The 13,133-nt window shown below is 41.4% G+C and overlaps 1 protein-coding gene across 1 annotated transcript in view; it reads left to right on the forward strand.

Moving 5' to 3' along the window:
* Positions 1–12,471, forward strand: part of SLIT3 (slit guidance ligand 3) — a 590,119-nt gene extending 577,648 nt beyond the window's left edge. The window contains exons 33-36 of the mRNA XM_056847932.1: positions 7,610–7,764; positions 9,584–9,869; positions 10,223–10,431; positions 11,654–12,471. Coding sequence (XP_056703910.1) covers positions 7,610–7,764; positions 9,584–9,869; positions 10,223–10,431; positions 11,654–11,892 — 889 coding nt within the window. The 3' untranslated portion in view covers positions 11,893–12,471. The remainder of the gene's footprint in view (positions 1–7,609; positions 7,765–9,583; positions 9,870–10,222; positions 10,432–11,653) is intronic.
* Positions 12,472–13,133: the final 662 nt, after the last annotated feature.

Here is a 13,133-nt window from a genome sequence, read left to right on the forward strand (position 1 = left end):
TACTGGTGAGATGTAGGGTCCTTGATTAACTTTCTGAATCCCATTTCTGGATGAAGCCCTTCACTCCTAGGATCTTTGCAGAGGTCTGCCTGTTCACACTCAGTGAGCATGATGGAATCAGGTGTGGGCCTGCTTTCTGCTTTTTGCTCTGTGCTGACCAGAGTCTTGTTTACTTGCCTTTCACTAAAAAAAATGGGAGGAAAACAAGTGCTAACAAAACTCTAAATGTGAAACATATCGAACAGCTTTCAGTTCACAGTTTCTGTTCCTGGTACTAGTCTTTAGTTCCATTCTAAAAAATTTCAAACTATTTTAAGGAAACCAGACTATAAGGGGTTGGGAGAAATATGGAAAAAACCTTAAGTGATATGTCATTTCCCCATTGTCTGGGTCTGGACATTCCTGGATTTCTGTTCACTGAAATGTCAGTAAATTACCATTTTTCTTCTGATCACAGTCTCATCAATACCATTCCACTTGGATGACTGGATTACAATTCCCAAAATGTGATCGAGCATAGTAATATTCTCTAGTCCTGTTTGTAAACATGGCTGATAGCAGCTACTTTCCTGGCATTGTAATTTTTAAAAAAAATTGTATTCAGATGAAATAATGGCTGTTTATTTTTCCCTTGGAGACATTTAATCAAATGCAACTGAATATCTTGCAACATGTTTATATTTCATTGGGATTTTTAAGTATATATTGTGAATTCCATAAGAATGGCTTTTTAAAAAGGCAGATTCCACTTTATTGTAGAACATTTTAATAGTTTTACTGGACCTTAGCCCAAGTGCAAAATTGAGAGCTGTTTCTGATTGGTTGGCAGAGCATTGTTAACACAAGCTTTGGCTTTATGAATCCAAACACAAAGTTGATTCTGATCCAACTCCCATTTAAAACCTTCTTCTTTCTCTCGCTCACACGCACACAGGCACACACATCTTGCTATTTCTTATTTAATCTCTTATCAAAATAATTCTTAAAAGTGTGCTAGATAACGTTTGCAGTCGTTGATCATTTACAGATGTTAAGACATTGTGACATTTTCCTTTTGTCAGTTATACGGATCAGCTTCATTCTTCATTCCTAGAAAGCTTTAATATTGGTTGGTAGTTCATCCTGCCCTACCTTCATTTTTTTCTGCCAAGATGTTTACATTCTGATTTGAGATGATTGTGGAGTACAAAGAGTAATATGTCAGCAATGCTGTTTTTTTCCAAGGCCTGAACATTGTCTTTCTATGATGCTCTACTGCCACCTAGAAACGAACCGTTAGACTGCATCGTCATGTCATGCTCAAGGGCTGTGTGGTTGCCTTTGCCTACTTGTACAGACTCAGCAGAAGTTTACACCTTTGTGTACTTAAGCTTCACTAGCATGATAACCTTTTCACATTCGCTACATGGTGGCAATGTCACATCAGTGGCTGAGTTAATAAAATTATGTATTTGTGCCTACTAGTAGTGTGCACAGTGGATGAGGGAAAAAAGCTATGTAATGTGATAAATCCTCAGCACCGAAAAGAGTTTTTTTCATCTCTGACACTGTTTTGCAGTTATCGGTTTGAAGACCACCTGATGGCCACTTGAGCCCCATCTTACCAAAACCTTGCCATCATGGGGAATGCCCTTTTCCTCCTCGCAGGGCACAGCCAGACTGCATGGCTGGCCTGACCATGATGCACTGATCAGTGCCTGTGGCTTCGTTCCCTTCATCATTTGCCAAGCCACTGTCTCCAGCTGTCTCAGACAATTAGCGCTGCAGCAAACTGAGCTCTCAAAGAAGATATGTTCATATAAGCACATATCTTTATGAAAGAAACCCTTTCATTGTCTTGGGGGGGGGAGGGATAACTAATCACTGATTAGCAAATATTTGCTATTTCTCAGGCTCTCGTTAGAACATTAGTAATGTGTTCTCTAATTGTACGTTCACATTCCAGCTTTAAAGTTGTTGGGGCACAATCCAGTCCAAGTTAAGCATGTCTATGTTCTGTTGGTCACATCAGCATAGATTTAAGCATGTGTTTAATTTGCCCATTTAAGTTAATGGGACAGGGCTGTTCAGCATTGTGTCCTCAGTGTCTTCTGTTCTTGTAAACATTTTGTTACAATATTTCTACCTGGATTTTTTAAAAAGTCATGTGGACTAGGAGCAAGGACTGATTAATACCATACAATAGCTCAGTAGAGGTAGCCATAGACACACACACTTGCAAACTGCTTTTGAATCATCACCTCTCTGTTTCAGAAGCAGTTTGCCATAAAGCACTCAATGTCTGCTGTTTGAAAAGAACAAGACTAACTCCTCCATGGGCTCATGGAACAAGCTCTATCATTCTTTGGCTCCAGGCCATAATTATAAAGGTATATTTGCACTAGCATTTTGCTGCTTGTCTACCACTTGAAGTACCCTTGTTACAGTAGGCCTCATACATCACTGGCACCAATTGAGTGCTGCTCTGTGATGTTGCCTTCGTATTATCAGAAGTCACGACAGGAATCCCAGTCAGTAAAAGGTCCTTGCGAATAGGTTTATACTCCATTTTTACCGGTATTTATCGGGTTTGGGTTCATCAAACTCAGAAATTTTTGAAAAATTGGGAACACCTGGATTTTTCAAAAAATTTCAGATTAATAAACCCAAACCAAAAAAATACCAGAACCGAAAATGGGTTCAAATTCACTGCGTGGATTTCTCTTAGATCCGCACTGCCAGCCTTCTCTGTAGTCTGTGGAAGCTGATTAGGGTGGGCTTCATTAAGATCCATGCTGCCTGTCTTGGGATCTATGAAGTCCACCCCTCCTGGCTTGCCCGGAGTCCTGGGAAGCCAGGCAGGGTGGAGCGGACTGCCTTGGCAGCATGGATCTTAACAAAGCCCACCCAGCCTGGCTTTCCCAGAGTTCAGGGAAACTGGGCAGGGTGGGCTTCAATCAGAGTAAGGGGGGGAGGAAGAGCGGAGGAAGGAGGGGGAAAGTGTGGCAGTGCAAATTGGTCTGAATAATGCCAAAAATATTCTGCATTATTTCGGATCTGCTTTTTCGGCTCCCTTTATTGCTGCCTTTTTTCATCTCGGTAAAAAACAACAACACCCAAATAATACTGAAAAAGCATTTTCCAGTTTTTTGGGTTTTTTTTTTACTTTGTAATATCGATACGCACACCCCTAATACTCCATAATAGCCATTTTTGTTGTCTTGGAAGAAATAGTTGATAGGATCCCTTTTAAAGATAGCGTACTAACTTATTCAGTGCAAAGGAAGATGTGATGTGCATTGTTTATTTCAGAATAGTGAGCAGTAGAATGAGAACCAGCAGTTTAATCCTTTAAATAACAAATAAATGAAATAGTAAACTGTCAGTGCATTCCTGAGCAGAATGCCTGCGCCGCCAAAACCTCCTAGTGGCAGCAAAAATCCGTACAACCCTCATAGGGTTGCACGGGAGATACACCACTTAAGAGGTGATGTATCTTGCCAAAAAATAAAAGGGGCGTTCCCTGCCTGAAAGGGCTGTGGAGGCCGCCTAACGGTGGCTCCTCCCCCAGCCCAGCCCCAGGATGCCCCAGGATGCCAGGAGGCCCCGGGAATGCCTCCCGGGATGCTGGCGCGGCCTTTGATAGCGTTCATATGTCACCGGAAGGGCTTTCACCCTTAGATCTTAGGAATGTGCTGTGTGTGAACTTTCATACATTTATACATCTATTCCCATGTTTTCAAAATCTAAGCACCATTTCTGTAGTATGCACACTTATAGTCAGATCTGTTTGATTTTGTAGCTCCTATTCTGTGATTCTATATGATCATTAGAATTTCTAGTTTCAATGTTTATTTTGAATGACCTAGTACAGCTAGGTACAAAGTTCTGAAAAACAAGGCTAGCCCTGGATGCGGGCTTACTATCTAATTAATGACAGGACACATTTAAAAAGAGCAGGAAAGAAAAAGGACATGCTAGTAACAAAAGAATCTGCAGTCTTGTCAGAATTATGTTACTGAAATTGAAAATAGGTCTCCTGTGTAACATACTAACAAAACAATATTAAATGAAAAATTGTTTCTATGTAATCATTGCAAAATGTCATTGTTTTAAGACAGATCTAACCGTTTGAGGAACTTGAAAACGCTGAAGACTAGTCCTGTTCCCTTGCATGTTACAGCAGAACATATGAGCCTTCATAATCCTCTTAATCAGGATATTTAAACCTTAATCTAGCAAAGCCATATGCTGTAGATGACTTGGTGATTTATGCCTGTGCGCTCCTGCTTGAAGTAAAAGCCAGCGCTGCCAAACATTATACTATTATCTTCTGACAAATGGCTGCAGATTGGACATCTCTAGATAAGAGAAGCAGATTGTTCCTGCTACATACATTGATTCTACCTCAAAGTTCAGAAATCATGTTTTCCCTCTCTAGACGAGAGCAATGAGAGGGCAGCTGCCAGCGCAGGAACAGGGACAGCTGTTTATGTGCCACCTCCTTAGAAGGGTCAATTCACACAAATGGCATGTCCTTGGAAGTCCTACCAGTCCAAGAGCCTGGCACCACTGCACGCGCCTGAAATGGTGGAGCTGGGTAATTAATTAATGAACTGATTCTGCAATCCAGTGGGGTACAGCCTCGGGGAATTGGTGGGTCGTCTCATTTCCCTTTAATGTGTTAGAATCATGAAAATTTCTGCTGGATTCTTTTTTTTTTTTTTTTTTTAATGAAGAATGAAGCCCAATACTTTGTGTGAGCTTGGATCTCCTCTTGCCTGACATGCCCTGAGTACAGAGAGCATCGCAGTGGGAGACAGCAGAAGTTGCTTTAACTTTCCTATCAGAGCTACCAACCATATCCTGCATAAGGCCTCTGTTTTTTCTGAAAAGAAACAAGAAAGGGGGGAGGGAACCTCTGAATGGCAAGAACAAAGTACCAGAGGTCTGAAAAACAGTTATAGAAATATCCGAACACCAAGCTGTATATATGTAATTCAGAAATTGTGAAATGTAACAGAAAATACAAAAAATATATATATTATTATAATTACAAAAATACAATGTTATATCATAGTGTATCCACAAGCCAAAATGGCAACAAATAGAAACATTATCAAAAGATTTACAAGCCAAATATAACAAATGACAATTTTAGTGCAGATATCGTGTACAATTTCAGTGTATATGAATCTTCATGAATGATCTTGCACTGGTTAATTTGGAAGCCAGAAAATTGAGAACAAACTCATAATATGTAGTGGGCCTGTAACTTCAAAAGACAATCACTATATGGCTCCTACCCAAAGGTTGATCTGTGTGATGAAGATTCATCCGTTGAAACAGGAATTTAGCTGGCATCCCGTCTTTTGCTGTGTGCTCTTCTCCAGCTTGCAAACTGTTTTACAGAATTGCCACATTGAAACTACGTGGTATCTGTATTGAAATTAGTTGTTATATTTGGCTGGTAAATCTTTTGATAATGTTTCTATTTGTTGCCATTTTGACTTGTGGATACATTATGATATAACCTTGTATTTTTGTAATTATAATTTTGGGGGGTATTTTCTCTTACATTTCACAATTTCTGAAATAAATAAATATACACACAAACACACACACACACATACCTTTTGGTGTTCAGATGTTTCTATAATCATTTTTCAGACCTCTGGTACTTTGTTCTCTGTTCTTTCTGGTCAGCTGTACAATTAGTGCCATGCTACCCTTCCTTAGTAGGTCATGAAAATAGCTCAACCTAATCGGGATCCTAATTTTCTCCACCCACCACATCCACCCAATTCCAGTGGAGTTAAGTCCACCCTTGACCTCAATATTAGGAGGTGTGGTTATCTTGATATAATCCTGGATGAGAGGGCTGACCTGGTATGTATCACTGAGACTTGGCTGGGGAGGGAGAGGTATTAGACTTTTCCAGCTATGTCTCCTGGGGTACTCCGTGATATGTCAGCATAAAATCTGGTATGCAGGGAGGTGGTGTCACTGTAGTCTGTAAGGACTGTATTCCCCTAGCATGGTGCTTCATCCAGGACACTTCCAGTTTTGAGGCTGGACACAGGAGATTTGAGTAACTATAAACCAATCTCTAATTTTCCATTCTTGAGCAAGGTGATTGAATGGGTGGTGGCTGGACACATAAGAAAGGCCATGCTGGATTAGACCCAGGCCCATCAAGTCCAGCAGTCTGTTCGGGTGTCTCTAGGAAGCCCACAAACAAGACAACTGCAGCAGCATTATCCAGCAGCATGTGTTCCAAATCATCTAATATAATAGCAGTTCATCTGATCCAGGAGAGAATAGGTATGCATCATGAGTAGTATCCATTTTTACAAGTACTAGTCATGACACCTTCAGGCTTTCCTGGATGAAGTGGATTATTTAGATCCTTGCCACTCTAGCTTTAGGCCTGGTTATGGGAATGAAACAGCCTTGGTTGTCCTGGGAGATTACCTGCTCTGGAAGATGGACAGAGGGAGTATAATTCTGTTAATTCTCCTGGGCCTCTCAGCAGTTTTTGATACTATCAATCATGACGTCTTTCTGGATTGCCTTTCTGGTCTGGGATTGGGAGGCGCCATTTTGCAGAGGTTCTGCTCCTATCTGGAATATAGGTTTCAGAAGGTGGTAGTGAGTGACTGCTGCTCAGCCCCTTGGCATGTGGCCTACAGGGTCCTGCAAGCCTCCATGTAGAAACCCTGAACTGTAGAAACCCTGAACTGGTGCCTGGAAGCAGTTTTGGAGCTCATGTGGGAAAATAAACTGAAAATTAATCCCAACACATTGGAAGCATTACTGGTGCATAGAAGGTCTGACCCAGGATTTAAGGTGTCACCCATTCTGGATGGGGATGCAGTCTCCTTGAAGGAACAGGTCCACAGTCTGCTCTTCAACCCAGGCCTACTGCTGGATAAGCAGGTGACAGGTGTGGCCAGGAGTGCCTTTAACCAGCTTTGTCTGGTTAGCCAGCTGCATCCTTTCCTCGCTAGAAAATATCTGGCCAGTGTGTTGCATGCCCTTGTTACATCTAGATTAGGTCCTGCTTTGGATGAGATTTCTGAGATTAGGTGGGTGGCAATTCAGGAAAAGGTCTTCTCACCAAAACTTTGGAACTTTCTCCCCAGAGAGACACATCTGTCCCACATCTGCCAACAAAATATTTTTGTTACATTTGGCATTCCCTCAGTGATCCCTCCTTCCTGCCCAATGTTTTAATTGTTGTTTTTATGTTTGTGACTGTATCTTAGCTCATTTTATAATTGTTTTAATGATGTTTTCAGTTGTTCTTAATGGTTTTTAAGATGTGGTTTTATTATGTGTCTTTTTAATGTGTTAGCCCGCCTTGGTGGCCCTTATGAGAGTAGAAAGGTGAGGTATAAATTTTGTAAAATAATTTTTTTTAAATGTAAAATGTACACACATGTCAGATTGTGTTGTCAAAAATCAGCCACAGTGGTCTAAATGAGGTGTCTCTTATATAGAATTCAACTAACAGCCGGAAGTGCTATATTTGAATGTGAATTTGGGTTACTGTAGTAAAAGGATTCTCGAATACAGTAACTAAATTTATTCTCTCTTAATCTTCTTCTCTTTTTGTTTTATGTGCTAGTGTGGAAACAGTAAATGATGGGCAGTTTCACAGTGTGGAGCTGGTAATGTTGAACCAGACTTTGAACTTGGTTGTAGATAAAGGTGCTCCCAAGAGCCTTGGCAAACTGCAGAAGCAGCCCGTGGTTGGTCACGACACACCTTTGTACATTGGAGGTAAGTTGAGCTACCCACAGAACTATAGTTGAGCTTCAGCTACCCATCACTACTGTGGGTATCTACTGCATCCAAAATAAATGTCTTTGAGATACTAACTTCTGTGGACTTTAAAAAGGAAACTACTTAGATGTGCATACCATTATTTCCCACCTTTTAAGGACATGTCAACATTATGAATTTATTTTGATAATTATTACTCATAAGCATCTGATAAGAATTGCTTATAGTTCATATAAACAATGGTCATCTATATCTCACTTACGGTGAGATTATCAATGCCAGCGTGGTGTAGTGGTTAAGAACGGTGGTTTGGAACGGTGGAGTCTGACCTAGAGAACCGGGTTTGATTCCCCACTCCTCCGCATGAGGCTAATCTGGTGAACTAGAGGCTAATCTGGCGGAGGCTAATCTGGTGAACTGGATTTGTTTCCCAACTCCTACACATGAAGCCATCTGGGTGACCTTGGGCAAGTCACACTCTCTCAGCCCCACCCACCTCACTGGGTGTCTGTTGTGGGGTGGGGAAGGGAAGGTGATTGTAAGCCGGATTGAGTCTCCCTTAAGTGGTAGAGAAAGTTGGTATATTAAAACCAACTCTTCTTCTAAATACAAAATAAGTGATTAATAAAAACCCAGTTAAAATTCTCTCTAAAACTATGGCCAAAATTTTAATAATTTAGGATTTAAAATTATTGACTACCCACCTTTTCCGAGAGAATTTTGATCGCTACAGAACAGAATTTAGCTACCTGTAACAATCTATTAAGATCTCCTTCGCACATGAGATATTTCAATTTTTCCATCTCTGAGCTAAAATCTATTGTATTAATGAATGGGAAAATCAATTTCTGGCGGATTTCCTAATAAAAAATGCATCTAAATAAAACATGACCTACATTCTCTATTTCTCCGAACTTACAAGGACATCCCCACTCCGGTTTTTATACTCCCTAAATTTTCCATCTATAATTGCTGACAGCAACGCTGAGCCTCTTGCCAGGGTTAGGGCTCTTCTTTGCTTATTTGACTCTATTTTTCCAAGGTACTTTCATGGCATACTAAAATAACAACGCTGTCCTAACTATGGATGAGTATTTGCTTGCCTTCCACTATCCAAGACGGTCTTGGTAGAATGGTATGGTTCCACGATTCTACCATCATGTGATAGCAGCAAACACATGCAGTAGTACGCACTGCACTAATAGCAAATGTAGCAACCAGAAAATAGGCCTAGAAGGAAAACAGGTTTGTCTTGATACAGAATAACTTTTTTACTGTGACTGATAAACACAGTAGGTGAAAGGCAAACGGTTCAAGGGCCAACCAGTTCATGCAGGATTTCTGCCTGTACACCTTTTTGTATTGTTTGAGGCTCAAGACAAGCTACAATCAATCCTAAATATATGTCCTGTGAAGCAGTTCAAGCTGAAAGACGGAGCCTTCCTAAGGGGAATCAGTTAATTCTATGGAACCCAGCTCTCATGCTATTTATTATGTGATTCGCTGGGATCTTACTTTGGCTTTGTTTTTAAATTATACACATTGTCATTTTGGTGTGCTTGGAAATTCAGTCTAGGCACATGCATTGCAGTATTCTGTGTATGTCATGATTTGTATGTGATCAGCTGTGTAATGAAATACAAAACTTAATGTAATGGCATGGGAAGGAGAAGTAAAGTAACCCCCAACATACTGTGAACCGCTACCTCATGTTTGCCTAATTTTTCTTGCACCATACCATTATGTTACCTTGAGTTCTTGGAAAGCCAGGAAGCTCCTGCACTGCTTCTGAAGCGCTTCTGTCCTTTCTTGGCAGGTATCCCTACATCCACAGGCCTGTCTTCATTGCGGCAGGGTACAGAGAGGACACCGAGTGGCTTTCATGGTTGCATACATGATGTCCGCATTAATAATGAGCTGCAGGATTTCAAGGATCTGCCACATCAGTCAGTAGGGGTCCTTCCTGGCTGCAAATCTTGTAACATCTGTAAGCACGGCATCTGCCGCTCTATTGAGAAAACAAGTGTTGTGTGCGAGTGCCACCCAGGCTGGACAGGCTCCCTTTGTGACCACGAAGTTAAAGATCCCTGCCTCAATAACAAGTAAGTCTCACTCAGTTTGACTGGGGAACAAGGCAAAGGAGAGAGAAGGCTTTTTAAGTGAATGAACATGCTGATGAAATGAGGGATATCTATGAATGCCAACCAAGGCTTATTCTTGTTGAGGTGAGATGAATATTAGGTTGCACCTCATATGTATACTCAGTTTACAAAAAAAGTGATTGATAATAAATGTTGTTGGGGGGAGAGGCTCTGTTGTGACCTTACCATGAAATTCAATAATATTTTTCAGAAATCGAGATATCATTGAGTGCCAATGAAATCTAAAAAAAAAAAATCTGTCTTTGGGAATGTTGATGTTTCTGCACTAATTAGCTATCTCTCTTTTTTCAAAGGTGCCTCCATGGTAAATGCACAGCCACCAATTCTGCTTACACATGTAAGTGCATAGAAGGTTTCACAGGCATGTACTGCGACCGGAAGAATGATTCCTCCAACCCCTGCAGACTTCTGAAATGCAGCCATGGGCAGTGTAAAATCTCGGCACATGGGGAGCCCTACTGTGAGTGTGATCCAAATTACAGTGGCGAGCGCTGTGATCGAGGTTGGTATAGTTGCAAAGTGTATGTATGGGGGGGGTGTTTTCCTGTGACCTTTTGGAGTGGTGGAGTCTGGTCTGGAGGACAGCATGTGACTAATTTAGTTTTTTTATTTATTGGCAGTCCTAATCAAGATTTTAAATTGTGGTGTTTTGTGCATTTTTATTATTGTTGTTTTAGTTACATTGTAAGCTGCCTTGAGTTCCGCAAGGTAGAAAGGTGGCTAATAAATGTTTTTAATATAAATAAATACATAGGATTAAAATCACTATGGCCCATTAGCATCCTACTGTGGCAAAAGGCATAGTTGAGACATATAGTTGAAGGCAGTAAATAAATATTTGCAACCAGAAGATTCTTTTCTTCTAATTTTGGATTGGATTAATCATTTTTAATATGACTTTGTAGTCAATGTTTTAACAGCAAATCTTATTAACATGAAAGAAACACATTTTCTTGCTAGGAGATGTAGTCTAAGATAATTATGCAGAGCTGAGTTGCTCAGCGAAGTCTCTTTCTCAGTGTGCCTCAGCTTGCTAGACATTCTAATTCTAATAATTCTAATAATTCCTTGTGACCAAGAAAGGAACAGGAAGGCTCCCCAGCAACTTTATACCTACAGAGAGCAGCATAGACCTCCTACAGTCCTTCTGTCCCAACTAACTTCTTTGATCAGTCTCAGAAGTGCAAATACACACACATTGCTCAGTGTGTGGTTAATTCCTTTAAAATAAACAAGTAGTCTTCCCAAAACATGGGCTGATCTATGGCTACTGGGTAGATGTAGTTACCATAGTGCCTAAGGCTTAACAGCCCACTCCTGACTTTCAAGGATGAAAGTCCTCAGGAGGCCAGGAAGGGGCTGTGCCAGCGTTGGGGGGCCCGCACCAGTGCCTGGACTACTTATGCCGCCGTGAGTGGCCCTAAGGCCAGCAGGGAGGCCCAGACGCTGGTCTCCCGGTGCTGCCACGGCAGTGCCAACCAAGGACGCCAGCTGGGCCTTCCGCCAGCGCTTCACCAACGCAAATACCCACGCCGGTGTCCCAGGGGACATCCCAGCGTCCCAGGGGGTGTTCCCGAGGCATGCCGGGGGGGGCGGAGCTGTGTAGGCAGCTTCCTTTCCCTGTTTGGCCCGAAACACCAGCGTTGAGAAAGGCTGTTCTTGATGTTTGGGACTGTGCCAAGTGAACGATCTGCTTTCTCATAATCTCGTCTTTTCCTCAACAGAGAACCAGTGCCAAGGAGAGATTGTTCGCGAATTGATTCGGAAGCAGCAAAATTCCATCTCGTGTGTCTCTACTGTCAAGGTACAGCGCATGGAATGTCATGGCAGCTGTGGGAGTGATCAGTGCTGCGTTCCCATCCGGAGCAAAAGGCGGAAATATCTCTTCCAGTGTCTGGATGGCTCCTCCTTCACAGAAGAGCTGGAGAGGCACGTGGAATGTGGCTGTGGAAAGTGTTTATAAACAGCTGGTCGGCCTCTTTGCCCCTTGTATCGACTCAGATGTGCTATCGAAAGTGGGACCTATTTACTTTTAAGTGAAGAAGAGAATATTAAGTATATTGTAAAATACGCAAAAAATAGAAGTTATTTTTATTATGAAAAGTGACTATTTTCATCTTTTATTATATAAAGTATCTGACTGTTTTGGGTATATGTATCATACAGTGAGTTATTTTTACTATGGAATTTTTTTTTTACAGTTGTAAAAAAGAAATTTGGAAAAATTATTCCAAATCTAAACACAGGGATTAAAAAAAAAAAACAGAGTATAGTTGATAAGCTTTGCACGATAACCAGATGTGAAGGTAATTCAAAAGGATTTGCCACCAAAATAGTAGAATATGTCTTTTAAAATTCTGGATAGATGCACATAAGAGATCTACAGCTCTCAGAAATTTTCCCTGTCTGAGTGTGCTCAGTTAATCTCTCTTTCAGTTGATGATGACATAATTGCTAGTTGTGTTTGTCAGTGTTGTGGGTCAGCTTGACACTATTGCTGAAAAAGCACATCATGACACTGCAGTAGCTTGGGCCTTATGCACATATTTTGTGATGCACATGTGATTGCAGTGGTGGTAATACCTCCTTCCTTGTATGTATCATTGATTCTCACACTGTTGTCATAATCATCAGTTGTATTGGCTCTGCGGCACAGACACTCTTGCCAAAAATGAATATGAGAAATGTTTTGTTTATGATTTTTTTTAACATTAACAGATGGAAAGTAAGTGCTGTGTAATACTGACAAATAACACAGGGACCAATCCACAGAACCAGCATGTCCTTTTCCACCGATGCATGTTGCTCCATGTGTAGAATTCATCCTAATTCTCTTCCCCTTCTACCTTCTATTATCCCATGTGCTCTGGCAGCCCCTCAGCTGTTGGATGGGTGTGTGGGACTCTTATCCAGCATGATGTAGTAGTTAAGAGCGGTTGTTTGGAGCTGTGGAGTCTGATCTGGAGAACCGGGTTTATTCCCCACTCCTCCACATGAGTGGCGGAGGCTAATCTGGTGAACTGGGTTGGTTTCCCCACTCCTACACATGAAGCCAGCTGGAGGACTTTGGGCTAGTCACAGTTCTCTCAGTCCCACCTACCACACAGGGTGTCTGTTGTGGGGAGGGGAAGGGAAGGTGATTGTAAGCCGGTTTGAGTCTCCCTTAAGTGGTAGAGAAAGTTGGCATATTAAAACCAACTCTTC

The sequence above is a fragment of the Euleptes europaea genome, chromosome 1 (assembly GCF_029931775.1).
Source record: "Euleptes europaea isolate rEulEur1 chromosome 1, rEulEur1.hap1, whole genome shotgun sequence".
Lineage (NCBI taxonomy): Eukaryota > Metazoa > Chordata > Lepidosauria > Squamata > Sphaerodactylidae > Euleptes > Euleptes europaea.